The 14,720-nt window shown below is 43.2% G+C and overlaps 1 protein-coding gene across 10 annotated transcripts in view; it reads left to right on the plus strand.

Annotated features, from left to right (window-relative positions):
• LOC139364862 (RNA binding protein fox-1 homolog 2-like) overlaps nucleotides 1-14,720 on the plus strand; it is a 41,052-nt gene that overhangs the window by 18,436 nt on the left and 7,896 nt on the right. For 7 of the 10 annotated variants that reach the window (XR_011626506.1, XM_071102015.1, XM_071102018.1 and 4 more), the window contains 4 exons: nucleotides 1,819-2,016; nucleotides 2,140-2,310; nucleotides 2,734-2,787; nucleotides 3,331-3,423. Coding sequence is in view for 8 of the 10 variants with exons in the window: in XM_071102015.1 (XP_070958116.1) it covers nucleotides 1,819-2,016; nucleotides 2,140-2,310; nucleotides 2,734-2,787; nucleotides 3,331-3,423 (516 nt within the window). In the remaining 2 variants the exon portion in view is untranslated. The remainder of the gene's footprint in view (nucleotides 1-1,818; nucleotides 2,017-2,139; nucleotides 2,311-2,733; nucleotides 2,788-3,330; nucleotides 3,424-14,720) is intronic. The other 3 variants (XR_011626507.1, XM_071102019.1, XM_071102017.1) reach the window with 1 other exon arrangement.

Consider the following 14,720-nt stretch of genomic DNA (forward strand, 5'->3'; position numbering starts at 1 on the left):
CTCTTCTCTCTCCCTCCTCTCTCTCTCCCTCTTCTCTCTCCCTCCTCTCTCTCTCCCGCTTCTCTCTCCCTCTCCCTCTCCCTCCTCTCTCTCTCTCCTCTCTCTCTCTCTCTTCTCTCTCCCTCCTCTCTCTCTCTCTCTCCCTCCTCTCTCTCTCTCCCTCTTCTCTCTCCCTCCTCTCTCTCTCCCGCTTCTCTCTCTCTCTCTCTCTCTCTCTCCCTCCTCTCTCTCTCTCCCTCTTCTCTCTCCCTCCTCTCTCTCTCTCTCTTCCTCCTCTCCTGCTCTGTGTGTGAGATACTGCCATTTAGGGCAGTGTTACTGTTACCTCTCAGTGAGTGTGGCAGGAATGTCCAGTTGGCCAATGGGTTGAGTGCTACCAGCCTTCAGCCAGTACCTTCTCTCTACTATTTAGCTGTGTCCATCCTTCAGTGGATACCAATGAGTAGCCTAAATATCCATTCCAGTACTCACATGATCGAGATACTGTACAGTTAGAAACACCCACTTTGCTTCCACCCCTCCCCCATCCTCTGAGCCTCCAACACAGATTTGGATTTGGTCACTGTGACTCAGATGATGGGGAGCACCCTTTACTGCCTGGTTCCAGACTTCTACATGTTTATGGATGACATGTCTTTACAGGAGGGAGTCCATTTAACCTATTTGGAATCCTCCTTCATTTAATCGTCCTCCCCGTTTTATGCAGGACTTATGTGCTATTGGTATTATTAAGTTAATGACATTGCAATGAATGCAGTTTGCAGTCAGCCTCATAAGCGATTCATATGGACCAGAATACATCAGGAGAGGCTGGGGGAATATAGCAGTAGAACACTTTTTCCACCCTGTTCTGAATTAAACCTACTTTTGTTGCCCTCGTTATCTTGGAGGCACAGAACCGAGAGCTCAGTCCTCCTTATCAAGTAGAGGGGATTTAACAGTAGCCGGGACGGTTCTTTCCACTGTCGTTTCAAGATGAGAAGTCTGCAGTCTCTGGGATTAGTGAATCCTCATTTGCTTTACTGCCCCGCAACTTAGTTTTCCCTGGTAATTAAAAAGGCTGTCTGGAGCCTGGGTGTCGCCTCGCCCAGGCCTGGCTGGCCGGCTGACTGACTGGCCCGTTTTAATGGTATTGGATGCTGTCATCACGCCTGGAAGGCCACGAAGCAGTTTCATGGCCTGAAACAAAATGGCGCCCCCCACCTCATTCCTCCCTCCCCCTACAGGCTTTGCTCTTTCTGAACACAGTTGGGGTGTTTTTGAAGTTATTACAGGATGTCCTTGAGTGTGTGACTGAGGAGTGCTATATCACAGTGTCACCATATAACTGACACCTTTTTTAAAATCGTGACCGGCCGGAGCTACAATCCATTACCGGGCTTATCATGAAGACAGTATAGTAACAGTGCTGTGGCAATGGCCTGGAGCCGTCTCCCAACTCAACTGGTTCTGATATGAATTCATATCAAGTGTAACTAAAAAGGATGGCGGTATCTGTTCACGGGGTATAACAGGTACTCATTGTTGTAAATATTCTCTGGATATGCGTGTACATGGATAGTGAGCAGGCTTGTGTAGCAATGTGTGTATCAGATTTTGTCACTGTCAATAATAGATGTGGTTGCAGTGAATATTTCATGGTAGGCTGACTGAAACGCTCTGCTGTCAGAGATATGGAGAGAGAGAGAGAGAGTAGGAGTGAGGGTGAAATTGAAGCTGTGTTTTTAACCCTCGTTCTAGTCTCTCTCCCTGCCCTCCATCTGCACGGTACAGTACAGTAATGCCTACTAGTATTAACCCCGTCTTCTCCTCTGTCAGGGTTCTCAAGATTCAACGGGGGGCCAGGAGGGGCTGGTGCCCCCGCCCTTCTCAGTGTTCCCTCCACCACCCCCTCCGCAGAACGGCCTGGGGACAGAGTTTGTCGGTGCTTTGTTTGGTGCTAGTGGACAGGGGCCTTCGGATTCAGGGGCTGGAACAAATGGCTCAGCCACCACTTCCAACATCTTACCCACCCCGGTGAGTGTTGTGGTTGGTTTTGTTGTTAGGTTCACTCTGCATTTGTCCCAAAAATGTTCATAATTACTATGTTTATTCCATTTATCAGCCTCTCCCTTTCCCTCCACTCTCTCTCTTCCCCAGCAGACAGAAGTGTCCCCAGGTCAGGTAGATGGAGTGGGGCAGTGCGTGGCAGTAGAATTAGCAGGAGTATCCGGGGCTGACTCCGCAGAGGCCAAAGGAACCCCAAAACGACTTCACGTCTCCAACATCCCCTTCCGCTTCCGAGACCCTGACCTCAGGCAGATGTTTGGGGTAAGAATCTGGGAACTTCCTTGCTGCACTTTGAGATGAGGAGTAAATCAGTTTAACCCTCCTGTTGTTTAATTGATGGTTGGTGTCAGACTGGGTGTTGAGAAGAACAAAGGGCCAGACAGTCACAAAGGGAGGAACACTCATGTCCTTTGATTTTCTCTATCATAGGGCCATGAGAGCCACAGAGAGGTAGTCAGTAGTTAGTGAACGAGTGAGGAAAGGAAGGCATGTAGTAACAAAGGGATAGAAAAATAGACAATAGAAGGTAGGTGCAATTTGATTGAATTTATTTTGGTACAATACTGCCTCCTAGTGAGCTGCAGGTGTAGTTCACCCCTGATTTGTAATTTAATTACACTGAGTACATAATGCAAGTTAAGTTTTTGTTTGTATCCTCATTTCTTGTGTTTTGTTTATTTTCAGCAATTTGGGAAGATTATTGATGTTGAGATCATTTTCAATGAGAGGGGCTCAAAGGTGAGTGAGATGGTAAACATGTCCTCAGTCCCACCGCTGTGGACACTATGATGAAAAAGTTCACTGTGTCTCAATGCTACATTTTCCACACACTCTGTGTCCTACTGACCTGCACTGATAGTATAAACAATAGGGTAGTATTATGGTTTTAAAGAACTCCAGGCCACTATTGAACGTCTGAAACTAGATTGAAAGTAAGTCAAAATTATAATGGGCCTATATATTTTCTAATAACTGCAAATTGATTTTGAAAAGCAAACCGGTCCCAAGAAAATCTGTGCGGACCTCTGTTGAATTTCGGCATTCCGTTTGCCCAACCCTTCACTAATCAGTAACCACCGCATATCAGTTCTAGAACAAACAACAGTATTAACCAGTGATTATAACTGTGTACCTGTTCAGTAAATGTGTAATGAAATGAGTAAAACTAGCTAAATCAAAGTGTTTTGATTTTCTACAGAACAACTGGTCTGTTTCTTCCACCCCTCTCCTTACGCTGTCTTTGTGGTGCTGTCTTTGTGGCCCTCTGTCTGTTTACCCCAGGGCTTTGGCTTTGTCACGTTTGAGACCAGCGCCGACGCAGAGAAAGCCCGGGAAAGGCTTCACGGCACGCTAGTGGAAGGTCGCAAGATAGAGGTAATTTAACCCATCTCCTCCTCCTACCATCGTTCCTCTGCCTGTACACTGATTCGCTAGCTGCCATCCTTTTCCACTGACATGCTCTGATGTGGTCTCTGCTGGTACCCCCCAGATGGTTTGCTGCCTTTTTTTGGGGTGTTTCTTGTTTCCTGGTTAATTTGGGGCGGGGGGAGAGTTGACACCTCAAGGCATGCTGGGAAGTTTTCGCTCTCTAAATCGTTTAGGTCTCGGTTCTGTCTTGCACCATTTCTTATTATAGCTTCCACTGCTTTGATTTCAAAATACAATCTAAATCATCTTTCTCTGTTGCTGGAACCGCGGGACATTAGGAGAGCGTGATGAGACGATGATGCATGGCCGATTGTAGCCAGGTTGATCATATCTTAGTTCCTAGTCTAGAATGTTCCTTTTTCCCCCCCGTGCTGCAAAGTGCGAGTGACAAGCTTATGGCTCCTGGCCTCCAGCATGCAGCACAGTGCTCTCCTCTCAATCTGTAAAATAACTACGCCATATCCTTGATATTAAGCTCCCTCCTTTCACTATCATTTTTTTTAATAAGCTTTGGCTCGTATGTGACTGTTTCAGAGTTGGGGAGAAGCTGAGAAGATGCATGTTTTTCTTTGACATATTGTCCGTTTGCGTGCCACTGATATCCTGCCCATCTCTGGAGCAGATCTATTTTAGGCCAGGTTCTTAGCCAATCACGATCCTGCATGGGCTCCTGCCTCCTTGCTGTGGTTAACTGTGGTAGTTGTGTCCTGCATGATGGTGATGGCTGGACCCGCTTGGGTTTCATCTGTCAGCTCTCAAACATCTGGTTCTGAATGCCACCTGCATCCAATGGTCTATACATCCTACATTTCACCTTCAGTCAATCAGCAAGTTGAATGGATACTGATGGAGCCCAATGAAAACCCACATCAGTTAAACTTCTATAAATCAACAACCTATTTGTTTGGCCCTGGTGGTTCTGTAACCTCTGTCTATGTAGCCTTTGGAGTATCTTCTTATTTCATGCATGAACTTTATCACTTTAATTGTAAGGAAGTGTGTCTCTCTCTCTCTCCCCTTCACCTTTTATCATTGCTGCATGTGTGACAGTAGTTGATCTCTCTGAAGCTGTGGCCAGGCCTTTGTAATCTGCATGGGGTCAACAGGAGTGTCTGTCATCAGGTTTGTCTGTGTTTGACTAGTGCATGGGATAGAACAGCCGTACAGACTAAGGGCAAATAAAGGTTGTTCTGTATTTATACACTCATTCAACACCGGAGGAAAAGCCCAGCATGCCTTTGAGGCACTGCTATGTGACGATTCTTCTCTCTCCTAGAAGTTGTTTGCAACCCTAGCTTTGTCATTGGTCATATAATTTACGTTTGTTTTTTAACTGTCTGTTATTCTAACAAATGTGAAGACGCTAATTTAAAACTGGCTAAGCTTAGAGGCAATGTTCTGACATGAGGAATGTTTAGATGTGTTAATGGTCCCGTACTAGGCTAGGCTTAGATTACACATTGTTTTGCCTAAAATACTACCGTAGTATGTCTTTCAGTTTCCTAACCCATTGTTTTCCTTAAAATACTACCGTAGTATGTCTTTCAGTTTCCTAACCCATTGTTTTGCTTAGGAAACTCTGAAAGATATACCATGGTAGTATTTTACCAGATTGTTTTTGAAATCAGGAGTGTGTATATTCTGTTTGCTGTCCTTTTGCATGGGATTTATTGGAAGTATGTGTGCATGATAATACTATGGTGTTGTAACATGGCTGTCACTGCAGCGCTAGTGATGACAGTCTGGGATTCCTTGCATGTCTTTTATATCGGCTATTTTGTTAAGACTAGATGATTTTTGGTGATAGTGATGTGGACTTTTGGTTGTTAAGCATGACATCTTCTCAAAGTTGAAAATGCCTTGCTACTTTTATGAAGGTCTTTTTATCCATAAAACAGAAAAAGGCAGTAGTTGATTGGAATGAATCATTTATTTCATGTTGTTGACTAAAGTCTGTCAGTGCATGGGAATTTGTAGCGATTGTTCTCCTAGCTAGTCTGTTTGGAACCCTAAGTGTGCATGGCTGTTGGTTCTACACAGAGTGTAGTATTGATCTCTGCGGTGGCCTATTCTATTACATCGAAGTGTACTTCTTTTTGTCTGGAATAAAACTCTGCGCTTTGAAGAAGTCAGTTTCCCGTGCGCGTCCAATGTACCCATGTAAGTGGTCCGATTCACTTGTCTTCCTGCTGTTTGTGTCTCCACTCCACACGACGATGTGTGTCTAAGTCTGCACACACACACCATGCATCTCCTCCATCAGTCTGTGTGTGTTTAAGTCTGCACACACACCATGCATCTCCTCCATCAGTCTGTGTGTGTCCTCCTCATATCAAAGGGTATTCCACAAAAAGCACTCTAACTAAAGACATTGACATCACACCCCATAGACCAGGACTCTCCAACCCTGTTCCTGGAAGGCTACCCTCCTGTAGGTTTTCACTCCAACCCTGTTCCCGAAGAGCTACCCTCCTGTAGTTTTTCACTCCAACCCTGTTCCTGGAAAGCTACCCTCCTGTAGGTTTTCACTCCAACCCTGTTCCCGGAGAGCTACCCTCCTGTAGGTTTTCACTCCAACCCTGTTCCCGAAGAGCTACCCTCCTGTAGGTTTTCACTCCAACCCTGTTCCCGGAGAGCTACCCTCCTGTAGGTTTTCACTCCAACCCTGTTCCCGGAGAGGTACCCTCCTGTAGGTTTTCACTCCAACCCTGTTCCCGGAGAGGTACCCTCCTGTAGGTTTTCACTCCAACCCTGTTCCCGGAGAGGTACCCTCCTGTAGGTTTCCACTCCAACCCTGTTCCCGGAGAGCTACCCTCCTGTAGGTTTTCACTCCAACCCTGTTCCCGGAGAGGTACCCTCCTGTAGGTTTCCACTCCAACCCTGTTCCCGGAGAGCTACCCTCCTGTAGGTTTTCACTCCAACCCTGTTCCCGGAGAGCTACCCTCCTGTAGGTTTTCACTACAACCCTGTTCCCGGAGAGGTACCCTCCTGTAGGTTTTCACTCCAACCCTGTTCCCAGAGAGCTACCCTCCTGTAGGTTTTCACTCCAACCCTGTTCCCGGAGAGGTACCCTCCTGTAGGTTTTCACTCCAACCCTGTTCCCGGAGAGGTACCCTCCTGTAGGTTTCCACTCCAACCCTGTTCCCGGAGAGCTACCCTCCTGTAGGTTTTCACTCCAACCCTGTTCCCGGAGAGGTACCCTCCTGTAGGTTTCCACTCCAACCCTGTTCCCGGAGAGCTACCCTCCTGTAGGTTTTCACTCCAACCCTGTTCCCGGAGAGCTACCCTCCTGTAGGTTTTCACTACAACCCTGTTCCCGGAGAGGTACCCTCCTGTAGGTTTTCACTCCAACCCTGTTCCCGGAGAGCTACCCTCCTGTAGGTTTTCACTCCAACCCTGTTCCTGGTGAGGTACCCTCCTGTAGGTTTTCACTCCAACCCTGTTCCCGGAGAGGTACCCTCCTGTAGGTTTTCACTCCAACCCTGTTCCCGCAGAGCTACCCTCCTGTAGGTTTTCACTCCAACCCTGTTCCCGGAGAGGTACCCTCCTGTAGGTTTTCACTCCAACCCTGTTCCCGGAGAGGTACCCTCCTGTAGGTTTTCACTCCAACCCTGTTCCCGGAGAGGTACCCTCCTGTAGGTTTTCACTCCAACCCTGTTCCCGGAGAGGTACCCTCCTGTAGGTTTTCACTCCAACCCTGTTCCCGGAGAGCTACCCTCCTGTAGGTTTTCGCTCCAACCCCATTTGCAACGTAACTGATTCGGCTTTTCAACCAGCTAATTATTAGAATCGAGTGTGCTAGATAACCTACAGGACGGTAGCTCTCCAGGAACAGGGTTGGAGAGCCCTGCGATAGACGCTTAATCAATTTCCAGGCAGTAACAATTATATGCCATCAAAGCAGCTCATCACACTGATGTTTTGAAAGTGACATTTAAGACATTTGACTGTGGGATACCCCGACATTTGACTGTGGGATACCCCGACATTTGACTGTGGGATACCCCGACATTTGACAAAGCCCTTTAAGTCTTGTCACCGTGCTGTCACACCACAGTTCCCACCCTGAGGTACTGTAGTAGTAACAGCGTATTGAACGTGTAGGTGTGTCTCTCTCACCGCATGCCGCTCTTGTTGATGTGTTGGTGTGATGGGAAGTGAGTGCTCCGTGGCGCAGAGTTTTAGGCAGACATTAGATGCAGTAGAATATGAAGGTGCAGTCTATCACCCCAGTAGTGGTGGTAATGAGAACGAGCAACGTCTCGCTCCTGGTGCTCTTGAGTCTGCATGCATCTCATCAGACACAGGGTCGCAGGGAGGAGAGCTCCTCACTCAGAGACCAACCATGTCACCACTGCATGAGCCTGAGTCTCTGACTCAAGATAGAGCTGGGTGTGATAATGACTAACTTACTGGGACTGTTCATCTGATCCTGCATGGCTGATCCGTTCTCATTCAGTGATAGATGTACGCTACACTACTGCAGGTGGCAACCCACTCACAGCCTCCATTTGGACCAGTTCTGTCTGTCTTTTAAAGAAAAGGGTCATGTTCTTCAAGAAAGCCAATCAGACTAGATGTTTAATCCTGACATTCCACCTCGGTGTCAACCTCATTGAAAAGGCATTGATTTGGATCCTTTTTCAACACCAGCTCTTTTACTTGAGCTTTAGATGTGAATTGGCTCAAATCAAAAGAAGGCTGTGATCACTCTGCTCCCCAGAACTGTATTACTGCTCTAAATGGGCTGTTTGTGATAAACTGGGCTTAGCTTTGGATTTAGTCATGGTTGTTGCTTGTTTCAGATACTTTGCATGATTGACAGAGAAAAAGAGGTGAACTTGTGAATGGATTGGTGTGGTTGTGTGTGTTTATGTGAGAGGAGGGCAAAAGAAAAGGGGACAGGGAGTATGAACTGTTCCCTTTCCACTCCTCCCTCTTTCTCCCAGACCACAAGCTGCTCCATCTCTCCTTCTCTCTCTCCTTCTCCCTCTCTCTGCTTCTCTCTTTCTCTCTCTCTCTCTCTCTCTCTCTCTCTCTCTCTCTCTCTCTCTCTCTCTCTCTCTGTCCTTCACACTCCCATTCTCTCCAAGCCAGTCAAGTTTGTCTTCCTTTGTTTCTCCACTGTTATGTCTTTCCCTGTGTGACACTCCCCAGTCCTCTGTCCCTGTGTGACACTCCCCAGTCCTCACCCTCTTGTCTTGTATGTGTGTAATACCTCTCATTGTATGTCCTTTCACATGTTATATTTTCGTCTTTAGTCCCTTACCCCATCCTTCTCTCTTTTTATCTTTATTTTTTTAAATTCTAATGTTATTTTGTTGTGATTCATGGCGGAACTAAATGTTCCAAAGTAATTTCTTTACACAATTACCCCCCTATGCAGATCAAAATATGAATCCTGCCCTCGTCGCCTTTTACTAAGAATCATTTTATGCTACATTTCACTTAAGTATTTTTACTGCCACTCTTGACTGTGGGAGACATATTTTTAGACGCAATTAAGCCAATCTCTTAATACAAAGTGGTCGACCTGGTTTTTGTGTCCTTTAATCTTATGACCACTATAATTTGCATACGTTGAAAGAAGCACCCCTCCAGTCCGTGTGTCTCTCTAGAAATAGAAAGATGCTCATGTATTGAGCAGAAACTCATTTTGGAGGATTTTTCTCTCTCAAAAACTGTATCACTGCTTTCAACTATTATCCCCATTTTATTTCACATTGGGGGGATTTTAATTTTTAATTTATTGGGTTGTTTGTTGGTTTATTTATTATTATATTTTTTCTGTTTCCCTGATGACTTCTGTGTGTTGTCAGTCTCCACGGTAACCACTCGCGTGTCCTCACGCTGTTTCTTCGGCAACGGTAAGTTGTGTATAAATGACATTCGCTGATCTGACCCCCACCCCTTCCTTGAAAAAGGCAGTAGACGAAAAATCACACATTGTTTTGAATATTTCTAAAGGAACCGTTAATTTGGAAGTTTCAATCTGTCAATTAGCTCAGTGGCAGTAGATGCTGGGAGCAAGACGTACAGTAGTTGCATGCTTTAGTTATGTCCACAGCATCTTTGTATTGTATATTACAAATACATTTGAAGTATGGTAGCCTCGCATTGTTCTGCTCTCCCAGCTATCCAGAGTATAAGTCCCTGTTATGATGGGGCCTGCGTTGATAGGGAAGGTAGCAGTGACGAGGCACACACACACACACAGCCCATTGACAGCCTGGTCTAACTAGTAATAATAATGGATCCACCCCCCTCCCCTCCTCTCATTAACACCTCCCCGGAATGTCCAAGTTTAATCATCCTCCTCTTTGCAATGACATGGCTTACCAGAACCCATTTGATTAATATTTCATTGTATGTATATTTTTCCTAATGAATTGTTATCCCCAGTAATGATGATAACCCATGGCTCTCTGGGAAGCTCATGTTCAATTGTGTTATCATCCTTTCAGCTGCTTCAGTCAGTGTTAAGGGGAAAATAAATCTGTCATTATAACTTTTCTTTGTCTCTAGCGTTGGGCGGGTTTCAGATTCATGGAAGGGCCTGTGTAAAGGTGCAATATGCAGAAATCGCTTTGACATTTCCTGGTTGCTAAAATTCTAATAGTTAGCCTAATTTTCTGTTTATTTGACAGACCTGTAGTGTAGAGAGTCATTGCACCATTTAAACCGCGGTGAAATATATTTTCAGCTGTTTGAAGTAGAGGTCAACCGATTATGAATTTTCAACGCTGATACTGATACCAAAAAAAGACGATACAGATGAATCGGCTGATTTTTATTATTATTTTGTAATTTTGTATACCTTTTTTAAATTATATATATATATATATATATATATATATATATAGATAGGTAGATAGGTAGATAGGTAGATAGATGTAATAGTGACAATTACAACAATACTGAATGAACACTTATTTTAACTTAATATAATACATAAAATCTATTTAGTCTCAAATAAATAATGAAACATGTTCAATTTGGTTTAAATAATGCAAAAACACAGGTGTTTGAGAAGAAAGTAAAAGTGCAATATGTGCCATGTAAAAAAACTAACGTTTAAGTTCCTTGCCCAGAACATGAGAACATATGAAAGCTGGTGGTTATTATAGGAATTATGACGCGTTGACTATTTCTCTCTATACCATTTGTATTTCATATACAGGGGGGTTGAACAAGTATTTGATACACTGCCGATTTTGCAGGCTTTCCTACTTACAAAGCATGTAGAGGTCTGTAATTTTGATCATAGGTACACTTCAACTGTGAGAGACGGAATCTAAAACAAAAATCCAGAAAATCACATTGTATGATTTTTAAGTAATTAATTAGCATTTTATGACATAAGTATTTGATACATCAGAAAAGCAGAACTTAATAATTAATACTTGGTACAGAAACCTTTGTTTGCAATTACAGAGTCAGGGTATATGCCCCTCACTGAACGCAAGAGAAGTGACACAATTTCCTTAGTTAATATTGCCTGCGAACATGAATTTGGACGGGTCGCCCAAATAGTTACATATTGCAGTTTTAAATCCTAATGCACAAAATGTGGCTCGTCTGCTTTCAGGCACACAGAAAGTAGTACAGAAATTACAGTTACCATTTTCAAACACGGTAACATGGGACATCAGTTATGCTGATTAGATGGTACAATAATGAATCAACCCAATCAAGTTGAACTTGCACATAGAATGGTATTTCTATGGACATGCTTAGAACACAGTATTGCTTCCTATCACATGGTGTGTTTTTCCATAGAGATCCTATTCAATTACTAGAGGGGCAATTTAAGCCCTCAAAGTTCTAGAATGGGGTTAAAATGGCTGCCATATTGGCCAGGGAGAAATCCAAACCAGTCTAATTGGAATTAATGGCTGAAGCGTAATCCAGAATTTACATATGCTGGAAAATTAAAGTAATGCATGTGATATATCAGAAATTGTGTAATCAAATTATTGTTAACCTAAAATATTGTTAAATAATTATCAATACAGTTTAAAGGTCTATACCAATTTTCTGTATAAATATCATCTAAAATATATGTATGTAAACCATACATGTTAAAAATGTTTGTTTTCATGGGCAGTTGAGTGCTATTTTATGATATAATATCAGTACTTGTTGTATTTCCAACTTGTCTAAGTCCTATCAACTGATTTCAGCCAGTGTATGGCTGTGGATTGACTGCATTGATCGAATGGAATGTTGGCATATTGGCAGTTAATAAAAATACAAAAATCTATGGAAACATTCCTCTAAAACTGGCTGGATTGCTAGCTAACAAACATACAGGGCAGACAAATTCATTATTTTGTGTCAGGGATGGGCACCATGGGGTGGAGATAAAATTTTGCTCTTTTTGAGCTAGTTTACTGCAGTTTTTTTTAAGTGCAATGGGGTGGGGAGAATATTTTCCAATTTTAGAACAAATTTCATGCAATCCTTTTTAGTGTTAGAGTTAATTATGTGCAATTCTACACATTTTGCCATAAGGTAGAGAGCGATTTTTCCAGTTTTTAATATCTGTGAGACTGACTAGCAAAATCAATGGGGGCCCCCGGGCTCTAATTCGACCTTGATTACTATAAGTTTGGATAACTGGCTGCTAGAATAATTTACCAATATAAAAAATGTTAGCTGACATGGGCTAATTTGACTGACAGAAGATGAAAACAGTTGATGCACAACAACATTTTGAAATTGCATCTTGTGTATTCTGCTTCGCAATAGTAAGTTGTGACCCCGACTGAGTTGCCCCCCCCCCCCCCCAATAAAAAAACAGTATATCCGAGGGCCTTCAAAAGGGGGGGCTGCGGCCACCAGTTTCCCAGCCCTGTTTTACATCATCTTATCACAGCGTTGGCAAACCATAATTGACCAACTCCCTGACCAAAATGGCTCACCTTTATCCTATCATAAAATTATTAATGTCAATTCTAGTATTCTAATTCCTAATTCTATGTGTTTTTCTGTGTTCTAAATGTGAACGAATTCTGCGCTAAAGTGTATATGCTTATGTATTTCACATTTTGAAACTTCAGAGAGAATCACTCATGGAAACCGATAGATTAACACAGGGGCACAGGCATTTGTGGGGTGGACACGGGCCCACCCACTGGGGAGCCAGGCCCTGCCAGACCCACCCAATCAGATTGGTCCTGTTGGCCAATCCAAATTTCTGCAGGCCCACCCACCAATTTCTGGCTATGCCCCTGCATTAACAAAAGGTACAAGATCTATGTCCATTCAGCAGTCATTGTAAGTATATCTGTTACAGGAGTAGGTGAAATTGCAATTGTTTAGAAAAGATAGCTCATCCATCTGTCCATATTTTCTCTTCACAATGAAAAGCAGCGTTAATCGTGTTGCTCTTGAAGCTTGAGGATTTTTGAAGTTCAAATTGTGAGCAGTAGCAGGGCATCTTATAGAATGCACTTTAAGAGAATACTCAATCAATAAAGTTTATAACAGCAATAACTCGCCTCTCTGTAGTGAGTGTAGTAATGGGATTAACAAGCAGGAGTTAAAGCACACAGAACAGAATGTATGAATTCCTTTATAGAGTAGCCTAATTCCTGAAAAGATAACTATATATAAACACATTGGGATGAACTGGTTGATCCTTTGGTCTGTCTTTTGCTGTCCTTTTAACTTCTCTTTGGTTTGGTTTTCTTTTATTGAATGGTGTGTGTATTAGTTTGTGTACTGGTCTTAGTTTGTGACACACAGTAATAATGCCTGGCAGTGTCTTGTATTATTTGATTTCTCTCTTTTTTGGGGTATGAGGATTGCTCTTCTCTCTCTTCCCTCCATCCTTTGGTACTCTGTCTCTCTATTCCTCCACATATAACTTAGTGAGATTTTTGGGAGAATGGTCACAGAATCTAATTGCTTTTTTTGAATGACGCACCTTGGTATTTGTTATTTTTGTTTTTGAAAAATAATTGTTGATTTTTGTTGTTGCTTATGTAGACGATGTCTCTCTCTTCCTTACACCATCTTTGTGTTTCCCTGTTTCTGTATGTGGACTGGCTCTGTATCTATCTCTCTCTTTCTCACCTGCATCCCTCTCCTGAACTCCTTACCTGTCCCATCTGTCTCTGTATGCGTTTGATATGGGAGTGCTGCGATTGTTTTGATTGGTCTCTATGCTGCATCCGACGCTTGCTGATTGGCTGAATTACATTTTTTGGTTCTTTATTCTCACTCTTGGTCATGTGATGCGCCCATATTTGGCTGCGTATAATTTTTGTCTTATAAAATTATTAATTTTGTCCAACAAATGTTTTTTGCACCCCTCTTTCTCTCCCCCTTTTTATGTATTGATGTTGATTTCTTTTTAGGTTAACCCCAACAAGTTTGGTTTAATTTGGGGGCGGTTTGGGTTACTTTGGTCCAGTTCTATTGGTACTGCTGTGGGCTTGTGTCCTAAATTGGGATTGGGTTGAATGTTTATTATTAACCCATGCAGATGTGTTTCTCACTGGTCTCTGTTTGATTTGCATGTTTACCTCTCTGTGAGATTTATCAAATTGCATTACCTCCCCTGGTATTGACACACCACTAACTATACATAAGGAAATGCATCATTGCCCAGTTATCACACACAAAATAGAGGTTTATAAATGACCCTAATATGAATGCTGTGATGTAAAAAGATTATCAGCATTAATCTGATTCATTAGGCTGATTTATTCGTTTTATTTTAGTGTCTTCACTCACAGGGACAATTATGTCAGCTAATTGAATCATTCAAGGCTGACCATCTCATTTGCAATGAAGGAAAATTAGGTAATTCTCATTTCCATTTGAATGAGGGCTGCAGTGATAGAGTATGACTAGTGGGGTGTTGAAGGTGGCTGAATCCATAATGGCCTTCTAAGTGGAACTTCGTCACATAGAAGTCTCAAAGCGCTCCAATTGGCCAATAGGTCATTAGTAGCTCACAACAAAGTTTGACATGGCGCGACGGCACACTCAAACTGTGAAATTGCACGACACAACAGTCATTCTCATAAACCCCATCAAAGGAGATGGATAACGATTAAGGGAGCCTAATATGGCCCTTTGAAGTTCAGTGGGAGGATTAACCTAGCTAGCAGCCATCTTGATTCAACAGCCGGGCGAAGCACTAGACAGAAATACCCGTCTTTGTTCACACACCTGCATACTGCAAACACATATTATTATTCTCCTGCAGTGCCACGTATCCCAGCTCTTCT

Source organism: Oncorhynchus clarkii, chromosome 13 (genome assembly GCF_045791955.1).
Source record: "Oncorhynchus clarkii lewisi isolate Uvic-CL-2024 chromosome 13, UVic_Ocla_1.0, whole genome shotgun sequence".
NCBI lineage: Eukaryota > Metazoa > Chordata > Actinopteri > Salmoniformes > Salmonidae > Oncorhynchus > Oncorhynchus clarkii.